The sequence below is a fragment of the Theobroma cacao genome, chromosome 5 (genome assembly GCF_053813885.1).
Source record: "Theobroma cacao isolate CCN51 chromosome 5, ASM5381388v1, whole genome shotgun sequence".
Taxonomy (NCBI): domain Eukaryota; kingdom Viridiplantae; phylum Streptophyta; class Magnoliopsida; order Malvales; family Malvaceae; genus Theobroma; species Theobroma cacao.
In genome coordinates this window covers 45,282,565-45,294,863 of record NC_142643.1, presented here as the reverse complement: position 1 = coordinate 45,294,863, position 12,299 = coordinate 45,282,565, and the positions used below count along the sequence as shown (strand labels likewise).

Genomic DNA, 12,299 nt, shown 5'->3' with positions numbered 1-12,299 from the left:
CGAAAGCACCTTTTTTCAGAAGAATCACACCATGCCGGTTTGATGTTTTTGCCCCCACAAATGCTGGGGTCAACTATCAAGCCAATTGCTGAGTATTCTGTCACTTTCTGCCTTTTCAGACTGCATTGGGAGCCGCTATGCTACCACGTAGACAAGATTGGCCTCCCTTATTTTTCCCCGTGAACCTTTAGCCCCTTCAATTTAGCCACGTATGGTATTATCTCTGCAATTTTTTGAACCACGGAATCTGACGACTTAAGTACTATCGGCTCTCACCATCTTGGAATTAAGACAACATTAAAATTAAATCATGACAATGAATTTCAGGCCCAGATGTGACCTTAAAAAAGGGTCCAAAAAGTGACTAAAAATACTTTCCTGGATGCCTACTGACGATTAGCAAACTCAAGCTGTCAAAACAAGTTTGGCCTGGAGGGAAGGAAGTTATTTGAGATCAAATGGCAGTTAAGAACACATAAGGAAGCATTATGGAGCCTTGGAATATTATGAGGGAATATCCCTCAAGTGAATGTGATATGTTTTGGTCTACTTCAAAATGTGGAGGATGAAGATCAGTGTTAATATATTCTAGAAATCATAATCCATAGAAAGAAACATTTAAGGGACCACCAGTGAAGCAGATGGGCTAAAATCCATCAGTTTTCAATACAACCCTGTTTGTTCCCCCTGGGTTGCATAGAGCCACATGCACTGCTGGTAAATAACTAATGAATTCATATAACCATGAAAAATAGCTTCATACTCATAGCAAGTTCATATATGTCAATGAAGCACACAGTTTGTAAGCACCATATGACTGAGAAACATAGTCATTATGAATCAATGCTTAAACCCAGAAACGAATTTTATTATTTAAAGGCTATCAAGCCAAGCATACCATCTTACAACAGCAGGCTACCACGGAAAGCTCCTTTGAATACAGTGGGGGCATATAAGCTTCCCCTTAGACGATGACCATAGTACACCAACTAAATACCAAAAATAAATAGTCAACCTGACACTGGTTGACGCATTCCTATTCATTGCCATTAGCATAGCTATACCATAATAAAACTTGGCTTTAAAGCAACTATACGCTACTTCATTCTTTGCCGTCTGCAGCACGAAGTGAGCCCAACTGAACTGGTGCTTGAGTTCCCACCACCTTAGATGACCCATAAATAGTCAGGTCAATGCCTTGAGACTTCTCTTTCTCAATTTGTTCCTTGATCCAGAAGTATGTAATTCTCAGGCCATCCTACAAAACAATAAATTTAGATACTCCATAAGTGAAAGAGGCACTTGATAGAAAACTAGGCAATGACCAGTGAAAGGGATGACTTTGAACTTTTCTACTTTTCTGTACACATTCCATTGATTATCTTTACCGGCAAAGCAACCACACTGTCTGCCAAACTTAAAGGTCAGGGGGAATCTTTAAAATACGAAAATCAAGTGAGATATCATAATTCAGTTACCTTCAACCTCATCGTGGGAGCCCACCCAAGTTTTTCTTTGATCAATGTATTGTCTGAATTACGACCACGGACACCCTCTGGACCAGGGATATGATGAATTGGAAGCTTTTTATCCTCAAAGCTAAGAACAATCTCAGCCATCTCATTCATGCTAACCATCTCATCGCTTCCAATGTTCACAGGCTCACGGAAATCAGACTTCGTCAATCTGAAAACATTAATGTATTAAAAGGTTGATCACTAACATTCAATCCCAACTTTCCAAAGGGATGGCTAAAAACACACTTACAAATGAGATAGCATACATTGGTTCAGAAGGCAGAAAACATCTTTCCTAACAATTTTCTATTGTACTTGATATAATAAGAAATACGCCCATTTTTTGATATCCTACCTCCAATTAATTGCTAAAAAGAGGAAACCACCTTTCTAGTAAATGCATTTAAACACTGCAATGGTGCATAGCAGGCAAATGTATGCAAATTTCTAAGGCTCAAGGTTTATGGCGGTATTTAAGTTGCTTACTCGACCAACATAGCAAACTGCAAAAACAAAATTACTTATACCTTATTGAATTCCTGTCTCATATATATTATAAGCCAAATCCATGCGGATCAACATTAATTAAAACCAAAAACTTTGGTTTTTCCTTCTAGTTTGTTGCCTAAAATATGAGTTTCAGAGGGAGGATTACCTAAGTACACCTTCTACACATTCATCAATGAAGGTGAAAGATCGGGTCTGAAGACCATCTCCCCACATCTCAAACTTGTCGGTGGATGTAATAGCTTTTCTGCAAAAGGCAGCTGGAGCCTTCTCCCTTCCACCTGTAAGACAGATATTGGTATGTTTCAAAAGCAACAAAACACATAAGCACCCAGCAAAGAAAGAGTTTACCTTTCCATGTTCCAAAAGGGCCATAAATGTTGTGGAACCGTCCAATGCGACATTCAATTCCAAAGTCTTTAGTGTAGTGCTTGCACAACTCCTCTGTCGCAAGCTTCTCCAAGCCATAAGCATCTTGAGGCTAAAAGCCAAGTAAAAATATAAAAATCAGTAATTATATCACATTCATTAATCAAGAATAAGAGTACTGGATGGTAGTTAATGACTAAAGGTAACAAACCTCAGCAGGCCAGGCATCGGATTCTTTCAAGCTCACATTAGTCTCCAACTGCTTAAATTCAGGGTAGATACAAGCACTGGAGGCATAGAAAAACCTATCCAAACCAAGATGTCAAGTGTTGAACCAACTTTAAACTTGAAAGTGGATATGCAACCAATAAAAGGCAAACATACAGAGCAACAATCCAACAAACCTCTTAACTCCGTTGATCCTAGCAGCCTCAAGCATGTTGAAACTGATCATTGTGTTGTTGTACATAATGACAGAGTGATTGGACTGAATAAAACCCATCCCACCCATATCGGCAGCAAGGTTGAAAACATGATCCACTCCATTGGTAACTTTCAAGCAATTGTCCATGACCCGAAGATCAGCGAGATGGAATTCATGACAAAACATATCTTCAGTCATGTGCTCATTCTTCTTCCAGTCAGAAGCAATGATGTAATGGCCTTCACTCTTCAGACGTCGAGCAATGTGGGATGCAATGAACCCACCTGCCCCAGTAATTGAAATTCGGAGTTTCTCAGATGGCCAGTAAGGCTCCCTCTCCAGGGCCTCATAGGTGAAAGCACCATAGTTGGTCCCATCAGCACTTCCCATTCTGCGTATGCTCAATTATGAACATCCATTAGGCACAATTAAATTTTGAAGAAGCAAAAGCAGGAGGCAAATGAAAAACCAAATTAATGCTACATACCATCATGCAATGACCCTTTTAGTACGACAAAACAAAGATCAAAAAGAAAATAAAATGTTCAGATACAACCTTAAAAGAGTAGAAAATCTCTACTTTAAGCAAAAAAATTCAAGAAGAAAAAACATACAACAGCAACTCACATCCCAGTATATAAAGGAAATCATAAAATAAGTAACACCCAAAAAGTACAAGGACCAAAAATTAATAGAAGTGATATAGTTTAAGAATATAAAATTTCAAGCTTTTGTATTTCTATGCATTCCTTTAGCTAGTAAAGCCAAAATGCACGAAGAATTTTATATTATCAGCCACATAATTTACAAAATCTTAAAAAAAAAAAGTCCCAATTCAGAATAAACGTGCTGAAAACAAATCACAGCAATCTTCCAAAGTTCTTTTTAAAAAAGATAAACACATCTTGACAAGCAAATCTTTCCTTCTTTTTGGGACTTAACAAGCAAATCTTAAAGCAATAAAAGTTACTGCTAAAATCAGCTAATTTGCTCAAAATTTTCAAATTTTGCGTAGAAGGAAAATAAACAAACGCAATATCTCAAAAGAATATCAACCCAAAAACTTGTTAAATATAAAAGTACCATAAAAAAATCCTCATCCTTAAAGCATGAGAACAGAGAATCCAAAAATGTGAGGCAGAGGGTCAATAAACATGCTATTAAAAACAAACCCAGAAAAAGTTAAGCCACAAATAATGAATGGAAGCATTGAGAAACCAAAGAAGATCGAGGAAAAAAATCCTCAGAAACAGAGCAACGAAACAGGGGAAGGGGAAACCAAGGAAAACCCAGCACATATTTTTACCTGAAACGAGTTAAAAGTTGGGAACTTTTGAAGAGAAGAGATAAATGCAAGGAGCGAGAAAGGGTGGAAACTTGAGATAGGAGACGAATGGGTATGGATTGTGAAGCCTGTAACGCTCTCCTTTCTATAAATAGAGAGAGAGCCACCATGGACCCGGGGGCAGAGTTCTTAAAAAACCAATTCTTTTATTACATATTATTACTCTATAGTTTTCTTTTTAATTATTTTATTTTTTTCAATATTTTTTAGAAAGACTTGGAGAGAGAAAAAATGATTAAGTGAGAGAATGTCTTTTCCTTTTTTTTTATTTGTTATTTTTTTCTTTTTTATTTGGATTTAATTCTTTAAAAAAAACTACTATGAAAAATAAAACTTTTACTGGTTTTGTTAAATAAAAAGTCAAAAATTTCGAGTTTAAATATTAATATAAGTGGACTTTGTTAAATTTTATATTAACTTTTTAATTATATCATTTTACATGTTTTGCCATTGTTTTATACTATACATATTATAGAAATTCAAGTAAAAAGGTTTATTTCATAATTGAAGCAATTTAATATATTGTTGATTGAGTAAAAAAAATTTAGGTTTTCTGAAATTAATAATAAATTCTCAAATCACACAAAATCTTTTTTTTTTCATTCTATGATAATGATGTGTTTGTACGTGAATATTTATTGTTTATATATATATATTTTATAATAATTACATCTATTGTTTTCTAAAACATGAAATTCAAAAAATAAATAATTGAAATTTTATAATATTAACTATAAATTATTCTATACAATTAAAATTATTTAATATTATTAAAATTAAGAAAATATCTTTTAATAAATATCACTCTATACAATTAAAATTCTTATTTACAGATTGAATAAATCTTATCAATGGTTATAATGAAAAAAATTAAAATGAAAATTTAAAAATATAGTGGACAATTAATTATATATGTGTGTGTATATATATATATAAAGATAGGAAAAATAAAATTTACTTTCTTCTTTTCTTTTTCCCATTGAGAAACTTTCTTTTTTTGGCAAGAATAACTTTGTTTATCATCTAGTGTAAATATTAAAAAATAAAAAAGGGGAAGTTTTATGATATTTTCAACATTTTAAACCCAAAAATAATATAAAAAAATAATTATCCAAACAATTAATTTCTATTTTTGGCCCTTTTGTTAGTTTGCATCAATATTTTCCTTAGACTGCGAAATTTGGACTCATTAATCCTTTTGAAATTGTGGGCAAGGGATGGCCGCAACCTCAGTGGGTCATTCGCTCATGAGGGAAAATTCCTAGAAAGAGGCTTGGAGGTGAAGGCTTTGTTTGGATTCGGGACCCAGCGAAATTACTTGGAAAGTGCTTTTCTCTTTGTGAATTTTGGTTTGTTTCACCACAATTGCCCACCAAAGACGTAGTCTTTAACAGTAGACAAACACTGCTCTAAACCAAAATAAACACAATAGGGTGGACAATTCCAAATATATTTTTTTATGAAACTTTTTTTCTCGTACCAAAATTCATTAAATTTCGAACAATACAATAGACTATGGATTATAACTTTCTTCTAACTTTGTTTGTTTCGATTTTTAAGATTCAGATTTAAGATTCCCGTTCGGGTATACATCTTATGAGATAAATTCTAGCTCTGATTTTTTGTTGCCTTGGATACCACAGTGTAAGATTATCACGTGAGTACATGCTTGTACTATGATCAAGTACTATTTTATATGGACACACATGGATCCAATATCTTGATGAAAATGTGGCCACAAATTGGAAATATTGTTGAAGAATGAGACTTCTCAATCAAAGGAAAGGCCCACCCTCTCACAGTGAAAATGCAATAACTTGAATGGAAGTGATGATAGATGCCAAAAACAAAAATTAGGTCTAAATAATCCTTTTTTTTTTTCTCTAATGCAATAACCCTTTTATGAATAATTATTGTTCAACACATTTTCCAAATGGGGAGTTATGTTCCTCCATCAATATTCTTTTTCTTTAATTATTTTTTTAACATAAATACCTTATCCACTTCCACATGATTCATAGTTAAAACGTGGGTTATCGCTTCACCTTTTTTATGGTTTGCAAGTCAATATTTTGGCACAAATTTTCAAACACAATGATTGAGACAGAAGACATTAGCCTAATAAAAGATAATATAATATTTTAAATTTTTATTTTAAAAATTTTAAATAAATTTTATTTTTTTATTAAATTTAATCAAGTTTTTTTTTTATTTTAAGTCAAATATGTCATTATAACTAACGATTTTTTTTTTATAATTAAAAGAAGAAGAATTCGAATCTTACTCTTTAAGTAGATGAATTATACATTAACTAATAAATCAAATACTCAATAAATTTCAACCCCATTGAGAAATATTTTATCCATAGCAATTAGCAACCCAACACGCAATGTGTAAAAGTAATCCAACTTATCATAAAACATGAGTACATATCGATATTTGAATAGAATCAAGATTTATGATATGGAATAACTATCTTGTAGTACAACTATATGAAGGGGAAATTTTTTTTTGATGAATGAACTAATAGAAATTTTTGGTTGAAAAAATAGAAAATTAGATATTGATACACAAATCTTGAAAAATAAAGATATAATGCTTTAAAAAATCTCTGAACTATTTTTAAATTTTAAATTAACTTTTATTGTTTATTACGTTCATTTAAGTCAAATAGATTTTTATAACTAATAATTAATTTAATTGTTATTTTTATATCTACAAGACATTGACGTGGAGGGTAAAAATGTTATTTGACCATACAATCATATTACAGTAACATATCATGTATCATTCATTATAACATTTAACATGTCATGACATGTGACATAAAAAATGACAAATGTCGTTTTTACTGAGAATTATGAGTTAGTCAATTGTTAATAATAAATGTTTAGTTGATCCAAAATGAATATATAAAGATCTGTTGAAATGTAATAGAAGAAATATTTATTTTAAAATTTTTGAATAATTTAAAATTTGTTTAAATATTATACCAAAAAATAAATTTATGTAACAAAAATGAATTAGAGACCACTGAATTTAACCCAAAGAATGTTACCAAAGCCCCAAGAAAGCTCAGGCTTGGCCCATTTATTTTGAGGCCCAATACCTTCCGGGTTTGGTTTTAGACTAAAATCCAAGAAAACCTTGGCTCCGTTCAAATATAATCATTGAAAAGTAAAAAAAGAAAAAGGAAAAATAATATAAGTTTCTCTCCGTCTTGCTCGTCGATCCGAAGCTCTGAGAAAAGGTTCGATCTTTATTTATTATTTTTTTAAATTTTTTAGTAATCGTTTTATGTTTATTAGATTTGTTTAGATAAATTTTAGTAGTAATTAAATCTGTTTGGATACTGAGAAAATCGAGCAGTAGGAAAAGATAAAACAAAAAAAAGACATAAACAAAATTCCTTTGGCCTTAGTCTAACAAAGATAGCTTACAGGATTCACCTCAGCCAAATTTTACTTTTCTTTTCCTTTAATTTTTGGAAATCTTTGCTTCAAAGATTGGTTTTTTAACTGTTAAATTATATATTTTTTTAAAGAAATGGCGGGAAGAGCACAGATTCCTACATGCAATTCAGCACTAATTGCAATGATTGCTGATGAGGTAAATGGAAATTAATTTAATTTTTTTTTAATTTTTTAGTATAATTTTGATGTTTTGAGTTTATTTTATTTTGATGTGATGTAGGATACAGTGACTGGATTTTTGATGGCTGGAGTTGGAAATGTGGATTTAAGAAGAAAAACCAACTACCTAATTGTGGATTCGAGTATGATTTTCGGTTTATTTCTTTACAGCTTTTATCGAATTTTCAAGTATTTTTATGATTCCTTGCAATGCTTATGATTACTCTATAATTAGAGCACTCCAGTATTTGACTTGATTCAGTAGTAAGTGCACATATCTCTGTGCAAAAGATTGGATTCGAATCTCCCCTTTCCCAAATCAAATAATAATTGCCCTACTAGCTGATCAGAGCTAGGTAGGACTTAATTGTTACTGGACGGGAATTGTAGGTAGTTCAGTTCAGTGGCTGTTGAACCTCTGTTTCCATAGCTGTTGAACATTTGTAATTAGATCATTAATCATAAAACAAGAGATATGCTCATAGATAGTATTTTAAATCAAATTGAATTTATTTCAGAGCTGTAATGTTGTTTTCTTCGAAGTTTCCATTATGTTAGGTGTAATTCACTTATGCTACTCTTTTCTCAACTTGCAAGGGATGGTTCTGAGCTTTATATGCATTTTTATATAATGAAACACCCATAGCCATAAGGCTGCTCTTGAGATGCAGATAAGTGCCAAATATTAGTTGTGGCCACAATTGTAACTGTTTTGGCTTATCAGTTTTCCAGATTGTGAGAAATTCTTAGTAGCTGTTTAGGGGTGTTCTGAAAAGTATGGCTTCAAAAGTAAGAATTTTAGATAGCGGATGGTACCATGGTACTTTGTAAGGGAATGAAACTAGTGTTCATCCTACTGCTTTTCAATATAAGTAGCTCATTTCATATTTATGTTCAAAACTTTCACTATATATCTTCTGTCTGCCTTTTTTTTGTTTGCTAATAGTAGTTTTCATGTTTCTGCTCAGAAACAACAGTGAAGGCAGTTGAAGATGCATTCAAGGAGTTCACCACAAAGGATGACATTGCTATTATTTTGATCAGTCAATATGTAAGTTATTCCTCATAAGTATGTTGTCTAATAATATGAAAGCGGGTTATGCTCACTTCTGTTGACCATGATGAGGAAATGATTCACAAACCATTTGCTACTATCACTTAATGACTGGTTATGGAGTAATCACAGCGTAAAATCCTTGTTGCATAATCACATTATTCTAATTCCCTTGTCATGTTTCTTAGAATCATTAACAGGCATAGCCAGCCACTCTGGTAAGTCAGGCAATTTGAGTTGCCTGGTTAGCCATAGTCAAATGAAAATTGGGAAGGGAACTTTGACAGTAGCTTGTTAAGCAGAGAGTTGTCTTATGTCCTAGTAGTATATCATACTAGCATGTATTGCAATCTCTGGGTTTACTTCAAAGCTCTTATCATTTCTGAGAACTAACACTTCTTCTGCTCTATCAGGTCGCAAACATGATACGGTTTTTAGTTGATAGCTATAATAAGCCAGTTCCAGCAATTCTCGAAATCCCTTCAAAGGATCATCCTTACGATCCTGCTCATGATTCTGTTCTTTCACGTGTGAAGTATCTCTTCTCAGCCGAATCCGTTGCATCTGGAAGGCGTTGACCATGTCCGACCGGTATGCTTATCAAATTCCAATTATGGTATAGGACCATAGTTGATTTAGCTGCAAAAGTCTCTGCAAAATCATACACCATCATAAACGATATCATCGATGTACTTCCCTGTGATTGATTTTTCAGCATCTTGTGCATCGAATAACCTCTTCATTTCTTGTGTATGTTGTATTTATTGAGTACCAGAATCTGTGATCAAGGTTACAAGAACAGCATGAATAAATTTGCCTGTAGAAGGCAAAGAAGCTGATTATTTTCATCATATTCCCTTTGAAGACCCCTCTTGGTGCTAGTTGTGGGCTTCTGGCCTATGCTGTGTTTAGTTTGTTAATTCCATGAACTCTATAAGACTTGAACAAGCAGTAAACATGAAGGACTTCCTTGCTTTGTACCTTTACCCCTTGAGGTGAGATAAGCATGATAAGCTCATATCAAGTTGGACACAACTCAATCACGAACAACCAAAATGATTAATTATTGTTTAACCGATAAGCACAAAGCACAATCATGGTTTTCTGCTTAATTATGAAGAACTTTTTTATTCCTTTTTTGTAATATATTTTTAATATTTTTTTTCTTCATAAGGTGATTGCCAAAGAGAATTTTACAACCTAATTAGTTGAATTTTAATAATTTTTCTTATCATGATTGTTTCATTTCGAGAGTAATACCGTAAAGAAAAATTAAACGACACACGTGATGATAAGTGAAACTCAATTTTTTTTTTACGAATATTTAAATTATTTCTATGGTAAATTATCGATATATACATTCGTAATTTGGAAATTAGTGTGTGATAAATGGTAATATGGTTTTGTTGGTAATAATAAATTAGTTTAGATAAATCATTGAAATAAAAAAGTGAATAGTAATTATAATGTGGACCAACCAAGACTTTAAACAAAACCGTCCCTTGCAAAAGGAAAAAGGCTTTACCCTTTCAAACTTGGTGGGGGAACCTTGCAATTAAAGCTTTACTGACAACATTCATTCCCATTTTTATTTTTTTCTTCTCTTGTTTTGTCATTAATGGAAAACACCCACACCCACTAAAATGCCTTTGTAGGCCCCAACATGTTTGTTTAGTACCCCAAATAACTGTGTTAAAAAAGGGTATTAATCATGACAAAGGCATGTAAACAAACACAACTTAGATATTGCCTTTAAAAAAAAGAAAAAGAAAAGTAAACTCTACCTAATTCCTAATGATTTTAGCTTTTCTTACGTAATATTTTGTGATTTTTTTTCTCAATTAATGTCCTGAGAATACTTTTTTAATATATAAATTAACATCTTCTGCATAACTTGTGTTCTGATAGGAAATTGGATTGTTAATTTTCTTCGGTAAAATTATCAAAATATTCTCAATTTGAAATTAATCTATTTGTTCATATTTATGAGTATTTTTTTTGTAATTCTATCAAGCAAACTTAATAATTTAATCCTCGTGAAAAATAAAAGTTAAGGTGTTAATTGGAAAAAAATATTTGTAAGGTGCACTGTAACAAGTGTAGGTAGAGTTTACCTAAAAAATAAAATATTTTTTATTTTTTATTTTGTTATTTATAAATAAAAGAATGATTTTTAATTAAAAGCAAAAAGTTGTATTTAGATGGACTTTGAGGCTGTAGGGCTTGGGGTGGATACCATGGGGCCCACCAAATTGTGGGGGCCCATTGAAACAGTTATCCAGAAAAGAGCCGCCTCATCTCAAGGGGGATTTTGGACCTGTCGTCCCTTCCTATCCAATGGGAGTTCTATAGTTTCTTCTAAAGATTCTTCGATGTGCTTCTAATGACCACGTATGTTTCTATAATTAAATAATAAAAAAAAAACCAAAAACCCCCATTTTTCTTTTTAAAATAAATATATAAAAATATTGATTTAATCAATTAATTCATTTGTCTCGATATCGAATGAATTAGATTCGGTATTGTTCAGAATATACAAGAAGTAATGGAAACAATGTATTTCTGATTTTTTTTTTGAATTTCTTTAATCATAAAAAAGAAAAAAATAATATATTTTTTATTATTCAATTGACGAAAAATGGTTGAACCAATTTCATTTTTTTTTTAAAAAAGGGAATTCAACCAAATGTCTTTGTTGTTTGGTGGCTACTAGCTAAGCTTTAAAGGTATTTTTCAAATAGGGTAACAATTTTGGTGGATAATAATAAGAACACCTTAGACCATAAATGCTTTTATTTCCAAATTTAGGGTTTATTTAATTGCCATTGACTTTTTTTCCCAAATTTCAATTGCCAATCATACAAAAAGATTTTCTGTCTTTCTCCAACAACTAGCAATTACAATAACTCAATAACTACTTTCTATTTATTTTTTTTGCTTTCAATAATTCATAAATTTTACGAAAACCCATTTTCTTTTTTATTTTTTATTGTCAACAAATATTTAATAGGTAAAAAAGAACAAAATATTTTATTTTACAGATCGATCTTAATTGTACATACCAATCTTTGATTGTACAAATTGATCCTCGATCATACATTCTTTACATCCATTTTATTAAATATGTTAACTTATGTATAACACATATAAATCTACTTATACAAAATTTTAATAAGTGAAATAATAATTCAAAAAAAGAAAAAACAACTTATCCAACTCATTGTTGTATCAAGAAATAGGGGTGAGTAAAACCAAATTAAATAAATTACCTATTCAAATTAAATGCGATTTTGGTAAAACAGTTTGGTTTAATTGATTTATTAGATCAATTGGTCCAAAATGTTAGGTTCAATTAATTTTTTGATTAGTTATCGATTTTAAAATTTTATACCAATCCTCCCAAAAAACTAAACTAATTATATATATATATATATATATTTATTTATATATG

The 12,299-nt window shown here is 31.5% G+C and overlaps 2 protein-coding genes across 2 annotated transcripts; one reads left to right on the top strand and one right to left on the bottom strand.

Annotated features, from left to right (window-relative positions):
- Positions 1–847: 847 nt before the first annotated feature.
- On the bottom strand, positions 848–4,285 carry GME (GDP-D-mannose 3',5'-epimerase). The gene is made up of 7 exons (XM_018122066.2): positions 4,124–4,285; positions 2,798–3,208; positions 2,605–2,698; positions 2,376–2,505; positions 2,173–2,305; positions 1,479–1,686; positions 848–1,258 (listed from the first exon to the last, which is right to left on the bottom strand). The coding sequence occupies exons 1-7, from the start codon at positions 4,270–4,272 to the stop codon at positions 1,103–1,105; spliced, it is 1,281 nt and encodes a 426-aa protein (XP_017977555.2). The 5' UTR covers positions 4,273–4,285; the 3' UTR covers positions 848–1,102.
- Positions 4,286–7,310: 3,025 nt separating this feature from the next.
- LOC18600195 (V-type proton ATPase subunit F) lies at positions 7,311–9,699 on the top strand. Its single transcript, XM_018120598.2, has 5 exons — positions 7,311–7,412; positions 7,707–7,771; positions 7,856–7,937; positions 8,763–8,845; positions 9,262–9,699. The coding sequence occupies exons 2-5, from the start codon at positions 7,709–7,711 to the stop codon at positions 9,424–9,426; spliced, it is 393 nt and encodes a 130-aa protein (XP_017976087.1). The 5' UTR covers positions 7,311–7,412; positions 7,707–7,708; the 3' UTR covers positions 9,427–9,699.
- The last annotated feature ends 2,600 nt before the right edge of the window (positions 9,700–12,299 follow it).

Bases quoted from the DNA above. Each gene is read 5' to 3' on its own strand.
- GME (XM_018122066.2), bottom strand. From the start codon at position 4,272: ATGGTGGCTCTCTCTCTATTTATAGAAAGGAGAGCGTTACAGGCTTCA. The intron at 2,306-2,375 runs GTAAACTCTTTC...TCTGTCTTACAG, and splicing joins CCCTTTTGGAACATGGAAAG to GTGGAAGGGAGAAGGCTCCA. The intron at 1,687-2,172 runs GTAATCCTCCCT...TAATGTTTTCAG, and splicing joins TGTGTAGAAGGTGTACTTAG to ATTGACGAAGTCTGATTTCC.
- LOC18600195 (XM_018120598.2), top strand. From the start codon at position 7,709: ATGGCGGGAAGAGCACAGATTCCTACATGCAATTCAGCACTAATTGCA. The intron at 7,772-7,855 runs GTAAATGGAAAT...GATGTGATGTAG, and splicing joins TTGCAATGATTGCTGATGAG to GATACAGTGACTGGATTTTT. The intron at 8,846-9,261 runs GTAAGTTATTCC...CTGCTCTATCAG, and splicing joins TTATTTTGATCAGTCAATAT to GTCGCAAACATGATACGGTT.